The sequence below is a fragment of the Cucurbita pepo genome, chromosome LG12 (genome assembly GCF_002806865.2).
Source record: "Cucurbita pepo subsp. pepo cultivar mu-cu-16 chromosome LG12, ASM280686v2, whole genome shotgun sequence".
NCBI lineage: Eukaryota > Viridiplantae > Streptophyta > Magnoliopsida > Cucurbitales > Cucurbitaceae > Cucurbita > Cucurbita pepo.
Window position 1 is genome coordinate 5,496,629 of NC_036649.1, and position 19,577 is coordinate 5,516,205.

The window sequence follows — 19,577 nt, forward strand, 5'->3', positions numbered from 1 at the left end:
AAATTCGAAGGTAGATCAAACTTACCCTAAACATGGATTATATATATATTAGACATTGAAATCTACCCTGGTTAAATTATACCCAGTTATCTATATATAATACCTAGTACTCTGGATTATGAGTTTGACACTCAATTTGTTTAAAAACAATATTTGTGTGAGATCTCACATCGATTGGAGGAAAACGAAGCATAACTTGCAAGGGTGTGGAAACCTCTCCATAGCAGACGAATTTTAAAATCGTGAGGTTGACGACAATACGTAACGGGCCAAAACGGACAATATCTACCAATAGTGGACTTGAACTGTTACAAATGATATTAGAGTTAGACATTAGGCGGTGCACCAACGACGCTAGACCTTTGAGGGGGTGGATTGTGTGATCCCATGTCAGATGGAGAGAGAACGAAATATTCCTTATAATTTGAAAACTCTCCCTAGTAGATATGTTTTAAAACTGTGAGGTTGACGATGATACATAACATGCTAAAATTGACCATATTTAAAATTTTATCGGTTTATACGAACAAACCTGAACGCATACAAAAAGTGAATTTGGGAATCATATATGGTTCACACATTTGTTTAAATTTATTTCATAAACAAATTCTAAATAAAGTTAAAAAAAGGAAAAAAAAAATCAATTTAACCATTAATTATTAAAGTATAAAAATAATTGAATCGAAACGGGTCGGGTCGGGTCGAGAAACCCGAGCGACATGTATATCCAGTCCTGGTGGAGAAGGGGGAGCCACGTCGCGGAGCGTGCAAAAATAAAATATCACGTGTTGGGATCTGTCTCGACGCTGGCAATGACACGTAAGAAGGTAAGAAGTATACCACAGGATCTTAGCGTACACCCTCCACCACCGAATCATATTCGACCCTTTTCATAATCATAATTCATAAGCGATTCTCAATACCAACAATTTTTACTCTCTCTTCTTCTTCTGCACACACACTTCGTCTCTCGCTCTCCCTCCCCTCCTCTCTTCTTCTCTCGTGATCTCCATCTCCACCTCGATCGGGACCTTTAGGGTTTTGGTCGATTTTTGTTTCTTTATTTGATCCTTTCTGTCTCCTTCTCTACCAATTCATTCGATCTGTCTCCTTTCCGATCAATTCTCTTCCATAATGCCGTCCGTTTATGGAGATCGTTTGACTACCTTTGAAGACTCTGAGAAGGAAAGCGAGTATGGATATGTCCGCAAGGTATGTCTCAACTTCTCGATCTGTTTACCTTCAGTTCTTCTTTGTCAATTCTGACTGTTTCGATTGTTTTCTCAATTGTATTACATGGAATCAATCAGCTTAACTTCATTTTATATGCGTTCTCCCTTTACTTCAGATGCCGATCGTTGTTTTTTCTTTTTAGCTACTCCACATCCTGTCTCGATGTGATTTCGATTGAATTGTAGCAGATGTAGATTGTTCAGATTCGTTTGAGCTTCCATTGATGGATCCGGGTTTTGTTTGTTTGTTTGTTTTTAAATCTGAAATTAGTTTTACTGAGTTATCGTTGAGTGATTTCATTATTTTTGTGGAATATTGCAAGGTGAATATTACCGGGTTCGTGTCCCCATTTTCTGGTTCTACAAGTTGGTTTGTTTGTCGTTCTCTTTGGTATTATTAATGCTTGTCCATTTCAAAAAGAAATAAATTATGATCTGATCATGGCCGTTCTAGTTAGTCCTATGCTTGTGGATGCATCAAGTTTCATTCCTTTATTTTGTTTTCATTTATATAATTTTAAATTTTTTGTTTATATTCTTATTTCAATTTAACGAATGCTCATATTTTTCTCGGTTATGAATCTCTCGTGTCATTCCCAGGTATCTGGACCAGTCGTCGTGGCAGATGGAATGGGAGGTGCAGCCATGTATGAATTGGTTCGTGTTGGTCATGATAATTTGATTGGTGAAATCATTAGATTAGAAGGAGATTCTGCCACAATTCAGGGTGCGTTACATTAGCCTAGGGTTATTATCTCTACTAAGTTGATCTCCCTTTTTAATTTGTTTTAAATGTCCCTTGTCACACTTTCTTCCTACTTGCTTACTCTTATATGTTAAGAAGATGTCGGAAGATCATCCCTCAATTTCATCGTTTCATGCTTCTTGCATTATATTACTCATGTTAAATGTTTTAATCCTCGGTAAATTGATTGGACTTTCCTATTTTGAAGTTTACGAGGAAACTGCTGGGTTGATGGTGAATGACCCTGTTTTACGTACTCATAAAGTAAGCATTCCTTCTTTTAGTTATTCTATTTATCCTTTCATTTATTGAATCTTTATGTATTAACGGAGTGTGAATTATCAGCCTCTGTCAGTGGAGTTAGGGCCTGGAATACTGGGAAATATATTTGATGGCATTCAGGTTTGTGTCACTTCACATCATGTTGTGTTTCAGATTTTGACTATCCATTTATTCTTGATTTCTTCATTTAACTTAAATTTTGAGGAAGTAGAGGCCATTGAAAACAATTGCAAAGAGATCAGGAGATGTCTACATTCCTCGTGGTGTTGCTGTCCCGGCACTTGACAAAGACATACTTTGGGATTTTCAACCCAAAAAACTAGGTATATTATAACCATACAATTTGTTTTATGCAGATGTGTTTGATTATATTTGTCAGATTGCGATAATTTTATATCTCACAAAAAGGAAAAAAATTCAGGTGAGGGCGACTTATTAACAGGTGGAGACTTATATGCTGTAAGTTTCTGCTATTTTTGTTCACCAAAATCCTTTGAAATGACATTGTTTTTGGTTGATCATAAGATCTAACATGGATAATTTTTTATTCAGACTGTCTTCGAGAATAGTCTAATGGAGCATCGCATTGCACTTCCTCCTGATTCTATGGGGAAAATTACCTATATTGCACCACCTGGTCAATATTCATTGAAGGTTCCGAGTCTTTTCTTTTCTTTTTTTCCCGTCATTTTTGTTATCTGTTCATTATAGATGCTTGCTTCTTATCTAAAAGTTTCTTCTTTACAGGATACTGTTTTAGAGCTTGAGTTTCAAGGAGTTAAAAAGCAATTTACCATGCTTCAGGTTTCAAAATAATGTCTTATTTACGATTCCTTCACATGTTTATGATTCAATAGGTTCTTATGTTTGTACGTGTGTCTTGTCTATCCATGTGTAGAATTGGCCTGTCCGTACTCCTAGACCAGTTGCATCGAAGCTTGCAGCTGATACCCCTCTTTTGACTGGGCAGGTGAATAAGATAGTTGGTTGCTTTACCATTGATTTTTTTTCCCTTGTAGGAACTTCGTATTTCTAATAACTTGTATATATTTTTTATATTTATGTATTTGATTTTCATGTGCAGCGTGTTCTTGATGCACTCTTCCCTTCTGTTCTTGGTGGAACATGTGCCATTCCAGGAGCATTTGGTTGTGGAAAAACAGTCATTAGTCAAGCTCTCTCTAAAGTAAGTTCTTTGTCTTTTTCTGAGGGTTTGACGTGATCTTTTGTGGTGTTAAAATAACTGGTGTTGCTTAACTTTTCATGCAGTACTCAAATTCTGATACTGTGGTGTATGTTGGTTGTGGAGAGAGAGGAAACGAAATGGCTGAAGTTCTTATGGACTTTCCTCAATTGACAATGACACTGCCCGACGGTCGTGAAGAATCTGTCATGAAGCGTACCACTCTTGTGGCTAACACTTCTAATATGCCTGTGGCTGCTCGTGAAGCTTCAATTTATACTGGTAAAACTGTGCTTATTTTTATAAAATTATTTAAGATTCCTCTTTTCCCATTGAAATCTGCAAGTTAACCACAATGATTGACTCTAATCTACTTGGTGCAATTTTCTCGTTGTCGCCTTATTGTCCTTGGCACTGCTATTGTGACGAACCTTGATATTCATTTTACTATAGAAAAAGTTACTCCATCCATCTTATATGGACTCAATATTGTATTTCCTATATGTTCTTTTGAATTCGTTCTTTGAGATTTGCGGCGGACAAATTTATTGCATTAAGTACATCATGGAATGAATTATATACCCTTACAATTGATATGTACATTTGAATTTTTCGTATGTAATGATCCTTTTCTTATTCTTTCAAGTTTGTAAAGACTGGTTGAGATTTTTTTTAGATTGCAATATCCACTATATAATTTATTAATGTGTGCAGGAATTACTTTGGCTGAATACTTCAGAGATATGGGATACAATGTAAGCATGATGGCAGATTCTACATCTCGATGGGCAGAAGCACTACGTGAAATATCTGGACGACTGGTAAATATCTGGAGCTTGTTTTCTAATTTTCTCATTGTCTCTTGACATGTACTAGGACACGGAGTTGCTTAGAAAATTATTTATTTGGTGTTTATTTATAAGTTAGACTGATTTGTGTGGTACACTATCTTTATCTTTGTTTTTCTCATCAATTGCCATCTCATCAGTAGCAACTAGAACTTCCTAACTTCCAGCCTTTTTAATCTCAATATTACTTTTACCTAAGTAACATGGACTGAAGTGTGTGGTATAATTTATATATGTACACTCGTTTCTATGATTCTTCGTGCTATAGTATTTGATCGTTAAATTAAAATATTTAAATTGAAATTGAACTCATGAGATGCCAGTGCACATATAGTAGGAAAGTGTTATGGTATCCTGTTCATTGTCTTATTCTTGTTGGACTTTTCTCATTTTTCAGGCAGAAATGCCAGCAGATAGTGGGTATCCTGCATACCTAGCAGCACGTTTAGCTTCTTTCTATGAGCGTGCTGGTAAAGTGAAATGTCTTGGTGGGCCAGAACGGACTGGTAGTGTTACCATTGTCGGTGCAGTTTCTCCACCTGGAGGAGATTTCTCAGATCCAGTGACATCTGCCACCCTCAGTATTGTCCAGGTGAACGTTTTTCTAGACTATTCTAATTTAGTTCTTTTTATTACATAGGTGTCTCCTATCGTTATTTTATTATCTGTGATTATTATAGTTATTTAATTTCTTTGCAGGTTTTCTGGGGTTTAGATAAGAAGCTTGCTCAGAGGAAGCACTTCCCTTCCGTGAACTGGCTAATTTCATACTCAAAATACTCCACTGTATGTTAGCAGAGCTCTCAATATTGTGTTTGCCTTCTTTGTATCTTTCAGACCAGTGCACCGAGTAATGGATCTCTTTACATCTTTGTTTTAGGCGTTGGAATCTTTCTACGAGAAGTTTGATCCAGATTTTATTAACATCAGGACCAAGGCTCGTGAAGTCCTTCAGAGGGAAGATGACCTCAATGAAATTGTCCAAGTATGTCTCCCTCCCTCTTTCACTCCCTCCTCAAGTCACCCGCCCACACAACCTTAAAGAAGAAAAAAGTATTGATAATAAAAGTAGAAAACTTAGATTTGATGCTGAATTTTATGAATGATCTATATAGTTTTCTGATGACGAGGCTTACAGGGTTGGATAATATTATTCTAGTAAAATTTGTTATCTACAACAAAAATACTAAGAATATTTAAATATGGAACTCTGTCTGATATCTGGATTATGGCAGCTTGTAGGGAAGGATGCCTTGGCCGAAGGAGATAAGATTACCTTAGAGACTGCAAAGCTTTTGAGGGAGGACTATCTTGCTCAGAATGCATTTACTCCGTAAGTTTTAGCTACATCTTTGTTCTGGTCCCTCCACATCACCAATCGATGGTACGTTGAACAACTATTATCTAGATTTTATTAAAAACATATTTGTGTGGGTGTGACAGGTACGATAAATTCTGCCCCTTCTACAAGTCGGTCTGGATGATGCGCAATATCATTCATTTCTACAATTTGGCTAATCAGGTAGTTACTTTTCAAACAGACCATCATTGTTTAAACGTGACGTAGGGGTAAGGCGTGTTCGTAACTTTTATTGGATATTGTTTGCAGGCAGTAGAGAGGGGAGCGGGTATGGATGGGCAAAGGATAACATACACTTTGATTAAGCATCGGTTGGGAGATCTGTTCTACCGCCTGGTGTAAGTAAAAAGAATCTAATATTGTTGATTGATTGTTTGTGAATTTGAATTGCGGGTGGTTGTAATAAACAAAAAGAAACATATGGGGGAATGTGTTGCAGGTCTCAGAAGTTCGAGGATCCAGCTGAAGGAGAAGAAGCTCTGGTTGAGAAGTTCAAGAAGCTCCATGAAGATCTGACAAATGGGTTCCGTGCTCTGGAGGATGAAACTCGATAGATTGATTGTTGATGTAATGGAAGGTTTGGCGAGGTCTTCTGGTGTTTTCCTTCTTTAATTTTTGTAGCATATTCTGATGTATTATGTTTTTGGTGTTTGGGTCGTTGCTGCGGTCGCTCCTTTCCTTTTGGGTTAGCCATTATTTAATGATGTGTAATTTTTTTTTTCCTCCCCCTTCAAGTTTCCGGGTTCTTCGTATTTTGAGGGTTCAGACCTGAGATATTCTTATAATATATCTGTGCAATAAGATGGATGGATGGATGGATGGATGGATGGATGGATCCAAGTTTGTATTTGGTGGTGTTGCCTTTCTTTTTTATGTTTTAGTTTATGAGTAGTGTGTGTTTCCTTTTTTTTATGTTTGTACCCACAAATGGAAGTGAAAATGATTCTCTTTTGTCTCATTTTTATATTGAGACTAAAAAAACATGATAGAAATGGTAGTATATCATGTATTCAAAGGAAGGGCATAAAGGTGTGATTTTCTGCCCCCATCAATGACCTAACCAGTTTTTGGTTATGAAATTATGAAATTAATATATGAGGGGGTTTGGTATGCTATGCTACACTAAAACTAATCTAATAATAATGCCCTAATAATGTTGAATAAAAGCATTCTATCAATGTTGGTCTCTCTCATCCCACTCAAAAAAATTTCAAACCAAAAGTTCATCTAATTCAGTTGATGGAGTTTTTTAGACCCTAAACCCAACTCTCTATTTTCAAGATGGGTTCGGATTGAGTTTATTGAGTTGATCCTCTTTCATTCCACTCAAAAAAATTTCACCCAAAAGTTTATCGGATTGAGTTGAGCGAATTTTTTAGACCCCTAAACCCGACTCTCTGAGTTGAGCGAGTTTTTTAGACCCCTAAACCCGACTCTCTATTTTCAAGGTTGGGTTCGGGTTGAGTTGAGGGAGTTTTCTAGACCCTAAATCTACTCTCTATGAGTTAAGGGAGTTTTTTAGACCCTAAATCTACTCTCTGAGTTGAGGGAGTTTTTTAGACCCTAAATCTACTCTCTATTCTCTAAGTTGGGTTGTAAGTGGTTAAAAATTTAGGTTGGATAGATGAAAAAAAAAAAATCTCTAAGTTATTTATTTATATTATTTTTAATTTTTTACAAAAAATGTCATCCCACACCAGCATTCTTATTTATGTCTTTCTTATTGACATTCTCTCTTACCAAGCTCTCGTACTCACCAGGGTTGAGGAGACCGTCCGTGAGCTAATTGGGCTTCCAGATTGTGTGTACGCGAAAAGAGTTTGCTTTCGACTTTCTACCTCAGCGTTTTATGTCCGATTCGATCTCTTTCATTGGAGTACATTAATGCCAAAGGAGTCCTCGGAATGAGAGGGTATGATGACGGAATGAGAGGGTATGATGACGGAATGAGAGGGTATGATGATTTCAGGCTATTCAAATGGGTATCTAAGTCCCACTAGTGTGGATAATTTATCCCAAAATTTGTTACTTAATCACAGTTTTATTGCAGATAAATAATTGTCTTATTTTAATAATTATATTTCCTTAAATTCTTTTTAACTCTATTTATTTGTTTCCAATTTGTTATATTTTGAAATAATAAAACATAATAATAATAAATCGACATTCTTATGGATTGGTGAAAACAAAACCCAGTTTTCGCTCTGTTTCACAATCCAATCCATCCATGGACACCGGTTTCAGCCCCAAACGTTCCTCCGACGCCATTTCCGACCCCAACCTCTCCGCCGCCCGCTCTGTCCGCCCAAGACAGTTACCACCGGCGACATTAGGGTTTAACTCTACCTCCAGAGATTCTCCTGTTCTTAAACCCTCGTCTCCCTCCGAAACCGTCTTTCGCCTTCTTTGCCCAGCTTCCAAGGCCGCCTCCATTCTTCGCCATCTCTGCGATATTCCCGGCGCTAGGATCCATATCGATGATCCTCTTCCTTCTTGCGACGAGTGCGTCATTGTCATTCTCACCGGCTCCCCATCCAAACCGGTGCTCACTAATCCAGGAAATGATAGGGAATTCCGTGAGCACGATAACAGTCGCAACGTCCCTAGTGATGCGGTTGCTGGAGATTTGGACGAGCGGTCGCAAGCGCAGCAGGCGCTGCTTCGAACTTTTGAGAGTATGGTTAGGATGAACGAGGATAGTGGAGAAAACCAAGACATTCAGAAGAAAAATGCAGATTCTGCTCCAAGCGAAAGGATTAGCGGTGGAGAAACTGACGGATCGGTGGTCTGCAGGCTGCTGGCGCCTAGTCATCAGGTAGGCCGCGTGCTTGGTAGAGGCGGAAAAAACGTAGAGAAGATCAGACAGGAGAGTACGGCTCATGTGAAAATTTTCCCCAAGGATCAAATCCCCGCGTGTGCGTCGCCACGGGACGAGTTAATTCAAGTAATTCACATTGATTTCTTCGGCACTCGAAATCAAAATTCCCATTTCTTACAATCTTTTCAATCATTTTTTCAACGTGTTTTGCAGATATCAGGAAGGTTTCCGGCGGTGAAGAAGGCCCTTTCTTCTATTTCCGCCTGTCTTCAGGACGCCCCGAGGGTGGACTCGAGCAATTCCTCCACCACAAAACCATTAGGGCCTCCGTCCCAAGCAAGTAGTATGCCGGCACTAGACGAAGAACCTTCTCCTAAGAGGAGATATGCTAGCCATCATAATGCAGATCATCGCTCAAGGGGTTATTCTTCCATACCAGGACACGAAAATGCTGGAGCTGGTCCAAGGCCGGCTATGGAAGAGGAGGTAGTGTTTAGATTATTGTGCCAACCCGACAAAGTTGGAAGTCTAATTGGGAAAGGTGGCACCATAGTACGAGCGTTGCAAAATGAAACGGGTGCATCTATAAAGATTGTTGATACCCCTGACTTGGATGAACGCGTGGTTATGATATCTGCACGAGAGGTATGATCTTGTTGAAGCTTCAATTTCCTTTGTGATCGATGGTGTTTTTGCCCGTGAAACTCATTTACCTATTCCATTTTATTTTGGGTCGTATGAGAAAAGATCAAGACATTGCAGTTATGGGGATTTGCATGGAATCCTCTTCCTTCTGATCAGCGTGTTCTTACCAATTTCTTCTACAGATCAAGTTATCTGCAAAATCAATGTTTCTTTTAGGAACAAGGAGAGAGGTTGGGTTTGGCAATTGAAAGCCTTACTTCAGTGAAGTAAAGGTATTCCTTAATGTTCTAAACCAAGATCTTAGAACTTGTTTGAGTTAATAGAATACTTTCCTTAGCTTACTCCCATAATTAGGTCTGTCTTGGTCTCTATATCCTTTGGTTGTTTTAGGGGAACAACATATGGACTAGAAGGAAAAGAACAGGATATCCCACCAATACTTTCGAGCAATCGAGCTTTCATTGAGAAAAATGGAAGAACGTATAAGGACATACAAAAAAATAAACCCACAAAAAAAAAAAAAAAAAAAAAAAAAAAAAAAAAAAANCAAAAAAAAAAAAAAAAAAAAAAAAAAAAAAGTCCAAACACTGATTTAAGAAATGGACTCCAGTTTTTCTCAAGCTGTTTTTTGGTTCTTTGTAAATTTTCATACTTTCTCAGTGAAAGCTCAACTCCTCTATTTAAATAATTTGCTCAGAAGATTGGGAAGTTAAAAGTAGGATTTTTGGGAGTAATGGAGTAGTGTGATGTAGTTAGAATAGAGAAAAAGAGTAAGATAGAAGAAGAAATGGAGTTCTGGTTCTTCTGGAAGTAAAATTATTAGTTCAAGCAATTTTTTGGGTTGATCTGTCGATCGATGCTTGTTCTGTTTTTCTCCTTTAGGTTTCTTTTAGGGCCTGCGGTTTTATTTCTTCTTTAGATTTCTCAAAGGGTGGCCTAAATTTTCTGCTCGAAAGGGGAGTTTTCCTTGTGGAAAACTATCTGTCTCAAATTATTGACTTTACTTTTAGACCGTAGGCACTTGATGTTAGATCTCACCTCGGTTGGAGAGGAGAATTGGGGGCGGATTGTTAGATCCCACATCGGTTGGAGAGGGGAACGAAGCATTCTTTATAAGGGTGTGGAAATCTCCCCGTAGTAGACGCGTTTTAAAATCGTGAGGCTGATGACGATACGTAACGGGCCAAAGCGGACAATATCTGCTTATGATGGACTTCGAATGTTACCTATGAATAAGTGAAATTTGTGAATCTGATGAAGGCAAGGAAAATACGTACAGCCAAAGGTTTTGAACATGCACATTGGAACAAGCCCTAGAAAACTTAAATTGGAGATTTTCCTTCTAGAGTTGTTGGAAGTCCATTGATCAAATGGACAATGGTTTCTAAGGCATTCCACCTATGCCCATCAGGCACAATTTGAGCTAATAGGTTGAACTGAATTCCTCCTCTCAACTGCTTTCTCAAGTCTTTCTGTCATGCTCTAATGCAGGAGGACAAGGATCACGAACTAATATATAAAATGGTTCCAATTCAAAAGAAAAAGACTGAAGCTCATAAGTACAAAAAGACCGAGTGACCGACGCCCATAAGGAGGTGTTCGTTAAGCCGAGCCATCTCCCAAACGTACTCATCTGATCTCTCCATTCCTCTTAAGTTTCTATTATTCCTCTCAATCTAAATTTTCCATGCAAAGAAGCTAGCCTACCATGCAACTGTACTCTTCTCCTTGGAGGGAGAACTCAAAATCACCTCCTAAACCTTAAACCCTATTGATTAGAAATGTGGTGAAAATCTTAGTTTTTCCCTTGATTGACTTGCACATACTTGTACATTTATTTTGAATCTATTTTGAATGTGGAAATTGAAATGCATAAAGGCTTAGTTTCTCATTTATTATTGTCAGAGGATGGAGCTCTTAGGATTAGCATTTTTTTCTGTGGATTATTGCTGCTTTTGTAACCCGCACTTACCACTCGAGTTCGTGATCCTCGTCCTCCTGAATTAGAGCACAACAGAATATGGTGACCTAACATCTACGCCAACATGATTATGCCATTAAATCAATTCAGACCTAACATCTATATCGAAGGTTGGCATAATCATGCATTAGTTGTATATATTTCACATAACTCTTTGGATCTTTGAAGCCCTCTTTTCCTTGAATAGGAATCTTGATTCTAGCATTGTATCTAAACAACTGTATTATACTTGTTCAAATTATTCCTTATTGATTTCATCTCAGAGTTTGGAACAAACATATTCTCCTGCACAAGAGGCTGTTATGCGTGTACATGGTCGAATTGCAGAACTTGGGTATGAACCAGGCGCTGCAGTTGTTGCTAGACTACTTGTACATGCACAACAGATAGGCTATTTGGTGGGTAGAGGAGGCCATATTATTAATGAAATGAGAAGAGGGACTGGTACTAGCATTCAGATATTTCCCCGGGAGCAAATTCAAAACAGCGGGCCTGTGAACGACGAAATAGTACAGGTAATTCTTATTACGTGACCGCTTGTTTCCTTGGTACGAACTATTACCTTCCCAAGTTTGCTGTACAACCTTTCTTGCTGATAAATATATGATTTTGGAAGTGATCATCTTGTAGTTTCTTTTTTATGGAGTCTGTTTGGTTCTTTCCTATTCATAAAAATGCTGCAGGGACAAATTGGTTCATGGCGATACGTATAGATACCAAATGTTACTTGGCCGTTTGATGGCCTATATGATAGTTAAGATACGCATATTCTAGCATGAACGCTTTTTCTTAAAAATAAGAATCATAGTATGATGAATCCTATCTTCCTTTACATGTAAGAACTACATGATTGATAGTCCAATTTTGTGATGAAAGATTTGGGCTAATGTTCATGGCAGGTCATCGGAAATTTGCAGTGTGTACAGGATGCTCTGTTTCATATAACAAATCGGCTTAGAGATACTTTGTTCCCAATGAGACCACACGTGCCGAACTTCAATGCTCCATCTTACTTGTCTCCTCACCCGGAAACACCTCCCGTATTTAGGCCGGGAAATAATGCACATTCCCCTGGATACTATCCTTCTCAAGCTGGAGCTCAACGTCTTCCTTTCCATTCCCACCCTCTCGATCATCAGCCTGCATATTCTCATGGTATGAGCTTCAGTGGTAATAATGTGGATGGTGTTCCATATCCCCATGGCATTGATAGACCAGGGCCAGGTTCTATTGAGAGACCTTCTCCTAGATCATGGACATCTCAGGTCATTGCTCGAACCTTCAAGAACCCTAGTTTCTTTGTCGTGGTGAACTGACTGGAAAACATCTTTTCTTGTTTGTTTGTTGGATTACGTTCAGGCTAGTAATGACATACCCAAGGGACCAACAACTGATGTTGGCTTTGGCATGGCTTCAAGGAATGAGTCCTACAGCAGGTAACCAACCATTCTTTAAATCTTCAAATTTTCTTCCAGATTGCATCCTGAAACTGTACTCGACCTACGTGTTTTAAGGGTTTATTTATTAGTTTTCGTTACAGTCTGTATATGGGTTTTCTATGAACAGCGGGGGTCCAGCTCATTTTGTGGGAGGTACATCTATGGAGATGGTGATTCCACAAACTTTAATCTGCCATATCTATGGAGAGAACAATGCCAACATTGCTCATGTTCAGCAGGTTAGTGGAGCACCAAAGTTGGGCAGCACATAGTGTTTTTTGCCTTCATAATGTGTTTGGTGTTGTGTGTTACACTGTGGCAGATATCAGGGGCAATGGTGGTGGTTCATGATGCTAAACCTGGAATATTTGATGGTAAAGTGGTCGTGTCCGGCACACCAGATCAGATTCGTGCAGCTCAGAGACTTGTCCACGCCTTCATCTTGTGCGGGAAGACACAATCCTGATGAGCCTAAAAGCCTAAAACAGAGCGCAAAAAATTACTTGAATTTTGTCTCAAGTTTTATGGGGGTTATAAGCAAATGGATGTAAACCAAAACATACCGTGGGGTTAAGGGTGCTTTCCAATTTGAGATAACAGTTTACATCCATTTTACCTCATTCCAAACATGTTTCTCAGCTGCCATTACGAGAAGTGCACAATGTAGAAAATCATAAAGAAATAGATAAATTAAGTAGATGAGTTTATGTGAGCATCTTATTTTGTAGCCTTGTGTTGTTAGACTCAGAGACTCCTGTTTTCGTAGTCAAATTTTGCATTATTCAGATCAGATTCGGTTCAACCCGAACGCTAGTGTCAGCCATTGGAGTGACTCTGTACAAAGGGATAGAAACCTGTGCAAGAGACAATACTGGACAAAAATAAGATGGATTAAGAAAAAACCGTCCATTGTACATCATCAGCAGCAAATGATAATTTACAAGATTCTGGGAATTGACATTTGGAAAATGGTTCAGAATATGATAGGAAAAGCTAATAAAATTAGTGCACGTGCACGGTACCCTTGTTTCCAAGATGAATTGGCCAGAATAGAATCTATAAGGGCCTCTCTGTCGCGGGAGTGAAACCTGATTCTTAGCCATTAGACTAACCCGTTTCAAACTACTCTGTAAGGAGAGATTAAGCTCAGTATAATTTCCGCAACAGCAATCATAAACATCTGTCTCAATTCTAAGCACCTTTTGGGTTGGACTCGGAATCTCCATCCTGCACAACATTCTAAAACATAATAGAATAGTTGACGTGAAGGGCCAGTGACGACAGAAGGAGTTTCAACTACAAAAAACATAGTTAAGAAAAAGATGACATAATCTACGGCTTACCTCATTTCTATTGAATGTTGAAGCTTGTCCACCCTGGTTTGGTGCTTTTGAGAGGTCCCGCAGAGTTCCCTTACAATCCACAGTGATACAAATTAGAAGGAACGGAAATGAAAACATGAGGGCTTTTCACTACCTAACAGCCTTCAAGAAAAAAATTTCTATGGCGGAAAGCAAATGCAGCATATCATTTTCAGAGTCGTGGGCATAGGATGCTGACGTCTAACCACACTTATTTTTCCTATAACAATTCTGTTAAAGCTCCAACACAGGAGAAGTGGAGAAATAAGACACCTGCCATAGGTACAGAAGAGCCTTTCTACCAACAGAAGAGAACCTAGAAAATTGTCAAGACACCACCATCGTTAATGACTTCCAAGTTTTACAGGTTTCTACACCTATTATGAAAGAAAACCTAAAATAGATAGTGGAAAAGACCCCCNCCCCCCCCCCCCCCCCCCCCCTAAATATTTTTATTTTTCCTCCACTTTTTTACTTTATTTCAAAAAATTCTTTAATACCACCCAAAGAAGAGCTTAACCAGCATTCACCTTAAAATCTTGCATCTTCCTTTGAAAGGATTACTACCCCATGATACTTGAACCAAATATTGTTTAAACCAGGAAGCACCATAGGTGCCTGAATCCGATAGGAGGGGAGAAAAACCAAGAGGAATAAGCCCAATGGCATTGCAAAATGAAGCAATTGATATTTTCATATAGAAAGAGATTATTGTTGGTCTATCTTTTCTACAACACAAATCTGAGAGGAAAGGCCGGTGTTAGGCTGTGGATGAGGCTCATAGAGAACACCACAAGAAGAGCTTCAACTTTTTTGGATATTTATCATGCCATATGACTTTTGCGGAGGAGGGCTCTCCCTACTACCTTTATTGACCCAATCAGCAAAGAGACGACAATCAGAAATGTCCCACGTGGATCTGGAGGGCATATCAAATCCTTGATATGCCCAGCTGATTGAATGAAAACCAGAGAGCAAGCAGATAAGGATGCCCATTCAAAGATCTTACACCGAGACTCTAAGAGTTGGATGAGGAACACCATAAATCCTTCCAACGATCCTTTAAGGTAGCAGAAGAGAAGATTCTAGGGCAACCACAGCTAAGGGGAAATCCGCAATCTACAAATTCTCCCTCCCAAAAGAATGTGGAAGAATTATTGCCAGTGGTTTTGATTCTAGAATAGACAAGATTCTCGTGCTTGATAATATTTCCAAGGCTCTTTATGATAGTAAAGAGAGAAAGTACTCTCAGCCAACCAAGATGAGTATTTCAAAATTTAGCCCGCATGATTTTCATCCATAGAGCCTTTTTCTCTTGGCAACATCTCCAGTTCCATTTGTAAGAAGACAGCTGTTTCGTTATGTAAAATTACCAATGCCTAGCTCCCTTCCTTCCCAGGATAGAGAACCCTTTTCCAGTTAGCTAAACAAAAGCCACATTTTTTCTTATGACCTTCACAAAGAAACATTCTTCAAAACTTCTCCAGATTGATCATCGCCTCAGGACTGGAGAAAAGGGACAAATAACAAACAGGGATCGGCAAGAATGGTCATGCCTTGTATATGGTTGAGGCTTCCTACTTTAGATATAGTGGAATTCCTCCAGTTTTGGAGCATATTCTCAACTTTCAAGGTCATAGGAGCCCAGAAAAAGGAGGACTAGGTTTGTCATTGAGGAGAAGACTGAAATAAGCAGTGGATTATTGGCCATGCTTGCAATGAATGTCAGATGCCTAGAGATCAATATATAATTCAGCTACAGTTATATCCAAGATCTCCAATTTACTAAAGTTGAGATGATCCTTTAAGCTTAAGACATGACATAATACAATTACACGTTTTTTAAGAAAGATGCCTTTAAATAAAAAGATGTTGATTCCTGTTACCTTTTTCTTTCGTTCTTTCCCTTTTTTTTTTTTTTTTTTGGGAAAGAAAAACGAAGTTGATGTCTGTTACCTTGTTTGCCCACATGAGTCCGCAAGCATTGCAAAGGGTTCTTGGCCCATCAGGTCCACGTCGCATCATTGGTGTTGACTTCTCACTAATGCCACAATGTCGGCAGCTACAGGCCAATGAAATTAAAAGTGTGAATCAATCAATAAAGCAATAAGCATGACTCTTTAAATAGTAATTAATCTGAAAATCATAAATAAAAACTAACAGAATTTCTTGTTGTTGGGAACCATTTCCATCGGTAGCCCAATTCTCATTTGATTCCCAACTTGTTATGGCCAATGATGAATCTTCATGAGTTGGTTTAGAGGATGTGAACTGGCCTTTATTACGTTGCATCCTACAAGGGAAAGAACAGTGGGATGGAATCAATAAATATCAATTCAGTGATCTTTTTGAACTTGCTAAAGTCTTTTATTAACCTAACCAAGGTACAAGAAGAGAAGGTACATGTGTGCGTGTATATTTTTTGTTTTTCTTTAATAAGAAACAACTTCATTGTTGTATGAAATTCACAAAAAAGGATATACATCAGCATATGTACTTAACAATTTCATCAGCATATGGACAAAAAATGCCATTTTGGTCAGCAAGTATGAAACTACAGATTAGTGGCCCGAATCTTTTGGTTGCACTTATATTCATTGAATCCGTAAATTAGTAGGCTAGATGCGCAATCTGTAACAAAATATCTTCTAAAAAATTAGAGAGAATAGAAAAACCACCGACTGAATAACAACTAGCAACCCTGAGTACAACACTGGATATTTGACGCAACTTTGAGACTAATTCCAGCCCCTAAATCCCTCTTCAATTCTCATAAATAGGCATAATGAAACTTACCATATAGACACGAAATGTTGTCATCGGAAAGACAAAAAAAAAAAAAAAAAAAAAAAAAAAAAAAANAAAAAAAAAAAAACAGCAGAAAAAAATAAAGATGCCAGAATTTGACACATTAGGATTGTTTGAATCCCCAGTTCAACAAAACTATGTGGCACTAAACAGCTTCTACCATCATCTGAAAAACCATGTTTAAATCAAACTATCCTCATAACAGGAACATACAGCATTAACTCCCAACTCGTGGAAGAAAATATAACCGTATTGAAGGTGATATAATAGATGACTTAAAGGGAAACCAACAATAAAGGAAGGTGAGATACCTAAGTGCTACCTCTTTACGAACTGTATACCGAATTTTCTTGTCAAAATTACGTTCCTTTCGCTTTTCACGAAATCTAATCAAAGAAGCTAATCTCTGAGGGACACTTAGACGTGGGGGGATATTGGCAAGTGCCTGGTTAAACGCTTCATCAGTGAGATGCTACATATGAGATAACACGTCATTCTTTAATAGATAGCACAATAAGATACAGGTAAAATGTGGATAAGCATAAATACATACCCTATCATTTTGTTGATTAGTTATTGGTATTGAGGGAACACGAATAGGTACTTCACGACCTCCCAATAATAATAACACGGCTTGAACCTGACAAGGAGTTGTTTAGATAATTTTGAAAACGGGAAACCATTGAACCCATAAAAAAACAAACTACATATGCTAACTTATGCACTAACAGGGACATGTGAAATTGTTAACTGGAATTAGGCTAAACTTAGACAACGGCAGATCAAAACACTTCAAAGAACAGCAAGTTATTTGTAAAGCATGTTTCAAAAGAGATGAGTTCTTAAGAAATGGCTGAAGGAGTAATAAATTAAAATTAGAGATATGGTAGAAGGAATTTTACATTAAGCCTGAGTAGTGGTAAACAAGAATCCACCATACTAACAAAAAATATACTGAGCTGGGTCAGGTCTCCAAACCATATTTAGGGGATAACCCATTATCAATAAATTTCAGTCTATACTTCAATCGACTTAAACCCTCATTGGTTAGCACTAATAATTCCTGGAATCCTCCATGTCAGGCAGAGCAAAAAAAAGGAGGATGCTCTTAGCTCATCTCAAGTCAAAAGAGGGTACTACCCACTTATCCCATCCCATTCATCGCCTATAAAGCCCAAAATCAAAATGTCCACTTAGTCATAAACCTGTAACGTCGATAAACATGTGGGTGTTCATTTAAAATATCTCAGTCATGACGAAAAATGAAAGATACTAAGTCACAACATCAAACTAGGACTGCGAAGGACCAATCTGACTCAACAATGTTTTCAGTATTAACAACTATGGAGAGAGCTCAAAAAGGTAATAACATTGTGTTGTACCAGCATCAGGATATTACTTGAAAAATTCTCTTAATATTTTTAACTTAATACAGCTACGGCAAAAACGGGCACGAAAAGAAGAACGAATAACCTTTTCGGGCGAGACAGTGTCGAAAACATAAACTTGACCCTGATAAGACAGGGTGAGTTGATCACAGTTATCACCTCCACGATCCACCATTACACCACGATTCTCAGGAAGGTCACCATGGTCGGATGGAGCTTCCCTTTCCACAACCATAATGCCATGACCTTCATTTTCATGCTCATCAGCCAATGTATTCCCATTACTCGTGTAATGAAAGTCGTGGTGTTCCTGCTCTTGCACAGATTGCGTGTGCATCGAATGCTGTGCATGGTTCATATGCATCCGTCCATCGCTCGCATGAATACCGTCCATTTCACTGCTCCCGCAAATTACCAGAAGAAAAAAAATCTCGATTAATCTAAATTATTGCGCATTAGATAAACTTCTAAGGCAGGTCCATCCTAACCCTAACAATTCAGTACCAAACACAAAAATAAACAAGTGGCCAAACAAAAACAAAAGATTATCCGCGAGTGTGTACGACAATATCGAGTAGACAGTTCAAAACCAAGTTCGAAGTGCTTTGTGCCTAACACAATGACAATGTGTTGTGAGTTGAAGAAGCTAAATTCCCCCATTTTCGGAGGAAAAAAAAACTTGAACGGAGAGAGAAACAGTAAGTGACCAGAACCGAACGATGGCATAAGAAGAGGATTTGAGATTTGGTTGAAATTACCATCAAATAGAGTGATGATCCAACAGAGAGAAACAGTAAGTGACCAGAACTGAACGATGGCATAAGAAGAGGATTTGAGATTTGGTTGAAATTACCATCAAATAGAGTGATGATCCAACAGAGGAACACGAAAACCGCAACGCGATGAATGCAATCTCCTTGCTCTGATGCAAAGCAGGGTTGAAAAGAAGAGGATCGACGATCACATTGGTTTTCAGGTGGATGATCTGTCCTCGGGAAGGGGAGGGTTGAAGATACGATCTAAACCAATTGGGATCAACGGCGGATTGAGTTCGGAGAGGGGAGAGAAGGTTCTAGAAACTAGACACAGACCTGCCTCTGAATAAAATCCCCCGTTAGCCGTTTAACACATCATTTTTGTTTTGGGAATTTTTTGGGTGAGAAGCCGTCTCATTGGCTGTTTACCCTCCTTTATTAAAAACTAAATTAATATAAAATAATTCTTTTTTTTTTTTTTTTAATTTTAATAAATACATTTAAATAATATAATAAAAATAATACCTTTAAATTTTCAATATATATATATATATATATATCAAAAGTTAACTTTAAAATACCTCTTTTAAAAAATAATCATAAATTTTTAAAAGTGAAAAAAATGACTTAAAAAATAAATATATAATGCAACCGTTTAAAATAATATTAATAAATTTAAGTAATTATAACAAAAATAAATAAATAAATAATCTATGAGATATGAATGGAAGT

At 38.0% G+C, this 19,577-nt stretch overlaps 3 protein-coding genes across 9 annotated transcripts; 2 read left to right on the forward strand and 1 right to left on the reverse strand.

The window, feature by feature from the left end:
* The first annotated feature begins 920 nt into the window (after window positions 1-920).
* Window positions 921-6,497, forward strand: LOC111807087 (V-type proton ATPase catalytic subunit A-like). The gene is made up of 19 exons (XM_023692663.1): window positions 921-1,212; window positions 1,833-1,959; window positions 2,186-2,241; window positions 2,323-2,379; window positions 2,471-2,582; window positions 2,681-2,718; window positions 2,812-2,913; window positions 3,007-3,063; window positions 3,158-3,229; window positions 3,344-3,445; window positions 3,529-3,724; window positions 4,157-4,263; window positions 4,688-4,882; window positions 4,990-5,076; window positions 5,171-5,275; window positions 5,526-5,623; window positions 5,734-5,812; window positions 5,900-5,988; window positions 6,090-6,497. Exons 1-19 carry the CDS (start codon window positions 1,135-1,137, stop codon window positions 6,202-6,204), a joined length of 1,872 nt encoding a protein of 623 aa, XP_023548431.1. The 5' UTR covers window positions 921-1,134; the 3' UTR covers window positions 6,205-6,497.
* A 1,313-nt stretch (window positions 6,498-7,810) lies between these two features.
* LOC111806543 (KH domain-containing protein HEN4) lies at window positions 7,811-13,171 on the forward strand. The gene is made up of 7 exons (XM_023691905.1): window positions 7,811-8,594; window positions 8,682-9,113; window positions 11,358-11,609; window positions 11,994-12,359; window positions 12,454-12,530; window positions 12,661-12,772; window positions 12,856-13,171. The coding sequence occupies exons 1-7, from the start codon at window positions 7,878-7,880 to the stop codon at window positions 12,997-12,999; spliced, it is 2,100 nt and encodes a 699-aa protein (XP_023547673.1). The 5' UTR covers window positions 7,811-7,877; the 3' UTR covers window positions 13,000-13,171.
* On the reverse strand, window positions 12,600-19,222 carry LOC111806544 (GATA transcription factor 24-like). 7 transcript variants are annotated; one of them, XR_002816822.1, is made up of 9 exons: window positions 18,176-18,484; window positions 17,256-17,342; window positions 17,014-17,174; window positions 16,056-16,187; window positions 15,851-15,956; window positions 13,877-13,945; window positions 13,556-13,772; window positions 13,097-13,387; window positions 12,600-13,012 (listed from the first exon to the last, which is right to left on the reverse strand). XR_002816822.1 is itself a non-coding variant. In XM_023691909.1 (8 exons), the coding sequence occupies exons 2-8, from the start codon at window positions 18,482-18,484 to the stop codon at window positions 13,725-13,727; spliced, it is 885 nt and encodes a 294-aa protein (XP_023547677.1). In that variant the 5' UTR covers window positions 18,485-18,488; window positions 18,944-19,222; the 3' UTR covers window positions 13,406-13,724. The 7 variants fall into 7 exon arrangements, 5 of the variants coding, with proteins under 5 accessions (XP_023547677.1, XP_023547674.1, XP_023547675.1 ...); XR_002816821.1 differs by having other exon boundaries at window positions 13,097-13,404; XM_023691909.1 differs by lacking the exons at window positions 12,600-13,012; window positions 13,097-13,387 and adding an exon at window positions 18,944-19,222 and having other exon boundaries at window positions 13,406-13,772; window positions 17,014-17,147; window positions 18,176-18,488.
* Window positions 19,223-19,577: the final 355 nt, after the last annotated feature.

What these genes read in the sequence shown, in the direction of transcription:
- LOC111807087 (XM_023692663.1), top strand. Translation starts at nt 1,135, where the DNA reads ATGCCGTCCGTTTATGGAGATCGTTTGACTACCTTTGAAGACTCTGAG. An exon ending in CCACCCTCAGTATTGTCCAG is followed by an intron (nt 4,883 to 4,989) that starts GTGAACGTTTTT and finishes ATTTCTTTGCAG; the next exon opens with GTTTTCTGGGGTTTAGATAA. An exon ending in GATCTGTTCTACCGCCTGGT is followed by an intron (nt 5,989 to 6,089) that starts GTAAGTAAAAAG and finishes AATGTGTTGCAG; the next exon opens with GTCTCAGAAGTTCGAGGATC.
- LOC111806543 (XM_023691905.1), top strand. Translation starts at nt 7,878, where the DNA reads ATGGACACCGGTTTCAGCCCCAAACGTTCCTCCGACGCCATTTCCGAC. An exon ending in CACGGGACGAGTTAATTCAA is followed by an intron (nt 8,595 to 8,681) that starts GTAATTCACATT and finishes CGTGTTTTGCAG; the next exon opens with ATATCAGGAAGGTTTCCGGC. An exon ending in TGAACGACGAAATAGTACAG is followed by an intron (nt 11,610 to 11,993) that starts GTAATTCTTATT and finishes TGTTCATGGCAG; the next exon opens with GTCATCGGAAATTTGCAGTG.
- LOC111806544 (XM_023691906.1), bottom strand. Translation starts at nt 18,484, where the DNA reads ATGGACGGTATTCATGCGAGCGATGGACGGATGCATATGAACCATGCA. An exon ending in CGTAAAGAGGTAGCACTTAG is followed by an intron (nt 16,188 to 17,013) that starts GTATCTCACCTT and finishes TTTCCCTTGTAG; the next exon opens with GATGCAACGTAATAAAGGCC. An exon ending in CAACATTCAATAGAAATGAG is followed by an intron (nt 13,773 to 13,876) that starts GTAAGCCGTAGA and finishes ATTATGTTTTAG; the next exon opens with AATGTTGTGCAGGATGGAGA.